The sequence below is a fragment of the Austrofundulus limnaeus genome, unplaced genomic scaffold (genome assembly GCF_001266775.1).
Source record: "Austrofundulus limnaeus strain Quisiro unplaced genomic scaffold, Austrofundulus_limnaeus-1.0 Scaffold2, whole genome shotgun sequence".
In the NCBI taxonomy this organism is placed as follows: Eukaryota; Metazoa; Chordata; class Actinopteri; order Cyprinodontiformes; family Rivulidae; genus Austrofundulus; species Austrofundulus limnaeus.
The window spans coordinates 431,387-438,046 of NW_013952404.1; the positions used below are offsets into that span (position 1 = coordinate 431,387).

The window sequence follows — 6,660 nt, forward strand, 5'->3', positions numbered from 1 at the left end:
AATAGTTGAAAGTGATAAAAGCTATTTTTAATTTTTTTTTCCTTTATTTTTCCAGTGGCTGGTTGGAATGCGAGCATGCAGAATTTGGTGGTTCACGTTCTCGCCATGAGGCAGCTGGGACGGCTGAACCCTCGTCACCTCCTGGCTGCAGGATACGGGCAGAGACGGACCGAGTGGTGTCCCAGAACCATCCACATCCGACAGCTGTGGGGCTGCTCCAACTTTTCTGCGCCGGGTGGTCCCAGATCTGCTCTCCGGGGCAGAGACGCCGCAAAAACCTGGTCGGTTCAGCAGCTGAGGTTTAAAAGTAAGAAGAAAGGCGCTTACGGGACAAGACAGGAGGAGGACGAAGAGGATGAGGACGACTCAGAGGAGAGTGATTATGAAGACGAGGACCCAAATTTACCCCAAGGTTATAAAGATATGGAGAAATACGTCCCGTCTTTCCGCTACGACGTCATCCTTAAGAATGGACTGGATCTAGCTCGCAAGTGAGTCTGAGCAAAATAAAGTTTCAGATAGATTGTTTTGTATCTTGGTGAAAAAAAAAATTTCTTTTGGTTCCAACAGCAAAGTTGAGGACGCCTTTTACGACAACAAGCTGAGACTAAACGGACTGAAACTGATCAAGAAAAGTAAAGCGGTGAGTGTCGCTTTCTGCTGTAAGAAAAATAAATACTCTTAACTTTGCACGACTTCTTTTAACTCCAGGTCAAWGTCGGGGACACCTTGGACCTCGTGGTGTCGGAGGACAACGAGACGAGAAGTGTCACACTGATGAGAGTCGTCTTAAGAAAGATTTTAGGGGAATCCGAAGACAAAGAAAAACACAAAGTTGCTTTAAGACGATGGAAAAACCTCCAGCTTTCCAAGGAGGAGGCCTACAAGTCATGAACTTTTATTTGACAGACTGGATTTAAACTATCTTCAACAGTACAGAAGTTTGAGTTATGGGAGAAATTTGTAGTTTTACTGTCTCTACTGTAGGATTCTGACATTAAAGGTGCATTTTAAAGTTGTAAACTCTTAAAAATTCTAGTCTGCTCTGTGTAAAATCCAGTTTCAAGGAAAATATAATAAATAATCTATAATTGTCTTTTGCTTCCAAAGAGACATGTTTTTACAAAAACCTTTTAAAATATAATTTTAGAGACACCTGGAAAGTAAAACATTAAATGCTAAATAAATAAAATCAGAGTACCACACCATAAGTATTATAACTTTTATTAGAAATGAGTTACCATGATCCACTGTCATGTTCAATTACTTGTATATTATAAACTTCTATAAGAAGGTTTAACATACAGACAAGTTCAAGAATAACCAGGTAAAGGACAATATTTCTGCCCCTGTACACCACAATGACTTTAAATCAGGCTGTTTAGTGATTAAAGTGAACTTTTAATTCAAGTAAGTTTCTAAAAATTATTGCAGCAGCATTTAAGATGTACAAGGGATTACACGAATGTTCAAAACCATAAACTAAATAAAATTGATCTTTTGATATTTTATGGTGACGTGCTTGACCGGAAACTTTTAGTCAAATCTGTTGCACGAAGAAGTTGACTGCAGTAACGAGTACTATGATATAATACAGTAATACTGTAACCGTAATGAGGAGAAAATATGTAATTTCCAAATGACTGATTATATGTTCGAGGTTTGATCATTTTTTTTTGAGGAAAATTTGTTGCAACTAGAAAAAAAATTCTGCAAAAATGCAGATAAATGCTGAATGATGGCTGAAATTAGCTGAAGTTGTTTTTAAAGCTTAAAGTGCCTGTGACATCAATTTTTTTGTAATAAACATGAATGCATTCTTTAAGGATAACAATGTTAACATATGCGACCCATGACATCGAAACAAGGATTAAGGCCAAAAGTGGAAGGTGGAGAAATAGGCAGCTATAGGATTTTGATTTAAACGTGTTCAAAAGTTGCCTTTTGTCAAAAATATAATGAATTAATGTCTTATCAATGTATCCTTTGAATGAACTGTCTGAAATATAACCCTTAAAAAAATTCTTGAAGCACTTTTTTTTTAGCAATGGCAACAAAAAACCTGATATTGAGGTAAAAAGCCTTAAAATTTTGAATTTTTTCCCTGTGAGCTAGCAATGTTTGTGTTTCTTTCCAACTGAGAAATCAATATACAAATACTATTTGAGGTTTCCTCTTTACATTAACATAAAAACACTACTCAATACATTTACATAAAATTAGGATTCAGACCAAACAGTAATGTATTATCATAACAAACAAGACAAGTCATACCTCTGGATAAACGTATATCAGAATGATCCAAGTATCAAAAGCAGGAATCTGAAAATGTAATTAGGTCATTTTGACCAAATTTGACTTAATCCTCATTTCGGAAAAAAAAAAAAGTCATGCTGAAATGAACAGGTGATATTTTTTTGTGAAATAACAGGAAGTGATGTGAAAGTGAACACAGACTAAAGAAGAATCTGAATATTTAGATTATTTTGAGTCAATATCAGAGATGAAGACAAGTCAGAGTTCAAATACCAAAAAACAAAGTCCAGAGAGTTTTTCTTGAAGAGTTCCCCTTTGATGTCACTTCCTGTTTCACTTTGGCCGAGCCAAGCTCAAAAGAAAGAATGACAGTTATGCAACAAAATGGACTATTAAAAAAAATAAATAAAGGTGTTTTCTTTGACATTTTGTATTTGAAGGATATGCGTGTCACAGGCACTTTAAATTAGGAGAACAAGCTAAAAGCTGACGAGGCAAATTGCTAAACGTAGCAACACACGAGCTAAAAGCAACAACAGGTGAAAAACATCCATTTTCTTTTCTGGGTCTGGAGCAACTGGTGCCYGTCTGCAGCGGTTACTCCACTGGTGGGGGCCACCTGGACGTGTCTCCAGTCCAACACAAAGACACAAAAGATAAACATTCACTGTCAATCACACCTACGGAGAATTTAGAGTTATCGATTAATCTACCGCGCATGTTTGAGGCAGGAAACCGGATCTGGGCTTGAACCTGTGGCCTCACGATTACCAGAACACAAAGCTTCTGTAGCCCTGAAAGGCTAGCTAAAAGTAGCCAAATGGTTGGTAACAGCTAAGAAGTAGCTAGCTAAAATTAAGGGAATCATAGCTAAAAATAGCAGATATCTAGAAGTTAAAATTAACAGAACAAAAGCTAAAGGTAGAACGCTAACTACAAATTTAATGTAGCTAAAAGAAGGCAAAAAAGGAGCAAGCAGATTTCAGAAAGCTGCTATTGAAACTCAAAAGATCAACATTTTTCTATAAATAATTTGCAAATAAAGTTTAACATTTTGAAAAGTATAAAAGTTACAAAAAGCTCAAAGTCACGGCACTTATCTCCTGAATGAGCTGAACGTTTTGACACATTAATGGCTAAAAACGGTTTAAAACAACAGTTCACTCTCCACCTAAACCACACGTGTTGATGTGTTTCAAACTCGTCGTGTATAAAAGCAAAACGTGAGAAATGTTCTCGTCGACCTGCCTGTGAGAATGCGACGCGCCGTTAGCGGAGGAACTGCGCGACTTTACAGTTTTATCAACTATAGTAGTTATTGTTTTTAAGGCTACAAATAACGTCGTTTTAAATACGAGCAGAATAAAATCCAACTACATGAGCTTGAACAGCTGCGGGCGAACGTTAAAGTAACAGCTTGGCTTCATCCTACGTCGGACATATTTTTATACTTTTTTAATCAAAGTTCAGGTGATTTCAGCTTATATACTGAGAAATGTTACGAACAGGAAGTGACGAGGGACACTAGGAGACGGTGTTCGACCTCTTGGCTTTCTTGAGGATGTCGCACTTCTTCCGGTTGGGCCGCCGGCAGCGCTCATCGATGCTCGGCACGCACTCGTAGTGCCACACCTCCTCCATCTTGTCCACGGGGTACACGGCCTCCACGTAGTGCCGGATGAGCCGCAGCCGCACCGGGTCCAGCTGCTTCTTGTTGCAGGCGCCCGAGTGGTTGTACTGCAGCCGCAGGTTCTCGGAGGTGAACAGCTCCGGGAAGAGGCGCACCAGCAGGCGGGCGGCGAAGTTCCCCACCGAGAGGCTCTGCTGGAYGATCTCCCGGACCTCGGCGTCTGACAGCAGGTAGGCGGACGGTACCTGGAAGCCGGGGCTGGACACGGTCAGCTTGTCCAGGGGGATCTTACAGAAATCTTTGCTGCTCTTCTCCGGAGGTAGAGTTTGAAGATCCAGGTCTTCTCTCAGGGCGTCTGGGTGGAAGTGGCTGATCTGGCAGAGGAAGTCCTGCTCCGGGTCCTGACCGTAGACCTTACGCTGCTGCATGTAGGACCTCCTCTGCTCCGTGTCGCGTCTCCGGCACCGCTCGTCMAGCTTCCCCACGAACTCCAGCATCCAGACTCGGTCGTTCCTGGCCTGCGGGTAGACCAGCTGCACGTAGTGGCGGATAAGGTTCACGCGGACGGGGTCCAGCTGCTTCTTCCCGAGGGAGCCGCTGCAGTTGTACTTCTTCCTGGCGTTCTCGTGGGTGAAGAGTTCGGGGAACGTGAGCACCAGCAGGCGGGAGGCGAAGTTGCCGATGGACAAGCTGCACTCGTAGTTGCTCCTCAGCTGCTCTCTGGACAAAATGTACTCCCGGGGAACGGCGAAGTCCGGCGGAGGAATCTCCAGGTTTTCGAAATCCACGGGTGCTAGGAGCGATTTCTTGGACTTGCGGTTGGGTCTCTCGGACTCGCYCGCTCCTGGCAGCCGGACGGAAACGTCTTCGGGGAGGCCCGGGTCGTAGCTCTCGCCGTTCACGTTGTCGGACTCGCTCCCGTTGCTGCGCGGACTCTCCAGGGCGTCCTCCAGGTGCTGGAYGCACACCTGGAGCCAGCTGTCCTCAGGCACGTCGGGAAAGTTCGCCTCCATGTACCGCCGGATGATTTCCATCTTGTCCGWATCCAGAACGCTGGAGCCGTCTGGATGTCTCCCTTCCTCGAAAACCTCGGGGAGGAGGCGGTGTGTGAGGAAAACCACAAAGTCCTCGGGCGAGGAGAACTCATCCAGCTCCTCTGCAGAGTGGAAGGCGGTGTCTGACCCCGCCAGGCTGCTCTGCTGGTTCCCCACAGGGATTTGCTCCTCCTGACCCCGCTCGTCGATGAAACAAAACGTCTGAGGACGCTCCGTCTTCACGGCGGCGTCCGGCGGCATCTTCATCGGCCGAGCGCTCTCCACGTCCCGCTGCGTCCAGAAGCGGTTGAAGAAGTCGCTGATCTGGAGGAGGCACTCGTCCTGCCACACGCCGTTGCTTCTCGCAGACGGGTAGCAGACCTCCACGTAGTTCCGGATCAGCTGCAGGTGCAGAGGCTCCAGAGTCCTCCTGCTCGCCGGGCAGTCGCGGCAGCACTCCCCGGCTTTGAAGAGCTCGGGGAAGAGGTGCACGAGCAGCCGGCAGCCCAGCTCGCCGGCGCTGGACGTGTGCTCCGTCAGCTGACTCAGCTCGTCGTGGGTCAGCAGGTACTCGGGGGGAGGATGGAACTCSGCCGCCCTCTCGGCCGGTTTGATCTGCTTCTTGATCCGCATGACTTCCAGGGTTAACGAGTCCACTTTGCTGTGCAGCTGAGTCACGCTGGAGTTCAGCGTGTTCAGGATGAAAAACATCTTCTCGATCAGGGGGTAAAGGTTGGAGTCTGTTGTCGACGTTTGGCCCGAGGCGTCGGTGGCGGCGAGAGTCTCCAGGGAACCGTTCTGGTCCGGACTCTGRAGCCTCGGTGAAAGGAGGCTGTTGAAGCTGTTGTGATTGACCTGCTGCTCCAGGCTCGGAGGATTCCTTTTCTCTGCAATCCTGTGGGAGATGCTGAAAAGAGGCTTTCTGTAGGAAGACCTGGATTTCTCCTGAAGGGGGTCTCCCTTTTCCCCAACTGTGGTGGGGCAAAGAGGCTCCTGTCTGCTGCCTTTATCCCTCAACAAGTGCCTCATCTGAAAAAAAGATTGTTTAAATAAGCAACAACACAAACATTTAAGACAGTTAATATAACGTGATTTTTTTTTTATTTCTAGACATGCAGCATCGTGCACACATTTAACCTCACACTTCCTTTATTTTAGGTTTTGTTCCTGAACTTTTATCTGTAAAAATATTCATGATGAATAAATATCCAAGGTTTTAAAAGGTCTGTCAAAGTTGTTTTTTTTACTGGTTGTATTTTCTCCATTCATTTTCAGTAACGTAAAATACTTTAGCTTTTAGCTGTTGTTTTGTTAAGGTTAACAAACATTTTGCCACTTTTAGTTTTTCGCATCTGGTTTGCAAATTTAGTTAAAGTTGAAAATTAACTAAACTTATCTTTGACCGACTGTTTAATTTATTATTTATTCTGTAGCTTTAGGCTATGGTCTAATACGTTTAGTTACAATTGAGCTAATTTTAGCTTTTAGCTACAGTTTCTCTAAACTTAGCTGTAACCTACTGTTTTGCTAATTTTAGCTTTTATCTATGGTTTTGTTAAACATAAGTTTGACCTAATATTTTGCTAATTTTAGCTTTATGCTTTAGTCTACTACTCGTAGCTACAGTTTTACTAACCTTAGCTTTAAGCTACAGTTTAGCAAAACTTGGCTTTGACCTGCGATTTTGCTGATTTAAGCTTTTAGCTACAGTTTAGCTAAATTTATTTTTAATTAATTAAA

The 6,660-nt window shown here is 43.9% G+C and overlaps 2 protein-coding genes across 2 annotated transcripts in view; one reads left to right on the forward strand and one right to left on the reverse strand.

Annotated features, from left to right (window-relative positions):
* Positions 1-55: 55 nt before the first annotated feature.
* mtres1 (mitochondrial transcription rescue factor 1) lies at positions 56-1,506 on the forward strand (the record flags this gene model as incomplete). Its single annotated transcript, XM_014009693.1, is given in 3 exon segments — positions 56-491; positions 571-643; positions 712-1,506. Coding segments are annotated over 3 exon segments (692 nt in total), but the record flags the coding sequence as incomplete, so codon positions are not given.
* An 889-nt stretch (positions 1,507-2,395) lies between these two features.
* bend3 (BEN domain containing 3) overlaps positions 2,396-6,660 on the reverse strand; it is a 5,986-nt gene continuing 1,721 nt past the window's right edge. The window contains exon 4 of the mRNA XM_014009703.1: positions 2,396-5,949. Within this exon, the coding sequence (XP_013865157.1) occupies positions 3,781-5,949 (2,169 nt within the window). The 3' untranslated portion in view covers positions 2,396-3,780. The remainder of the gene's footprint in view (positions 5,950-6,660) is intronic.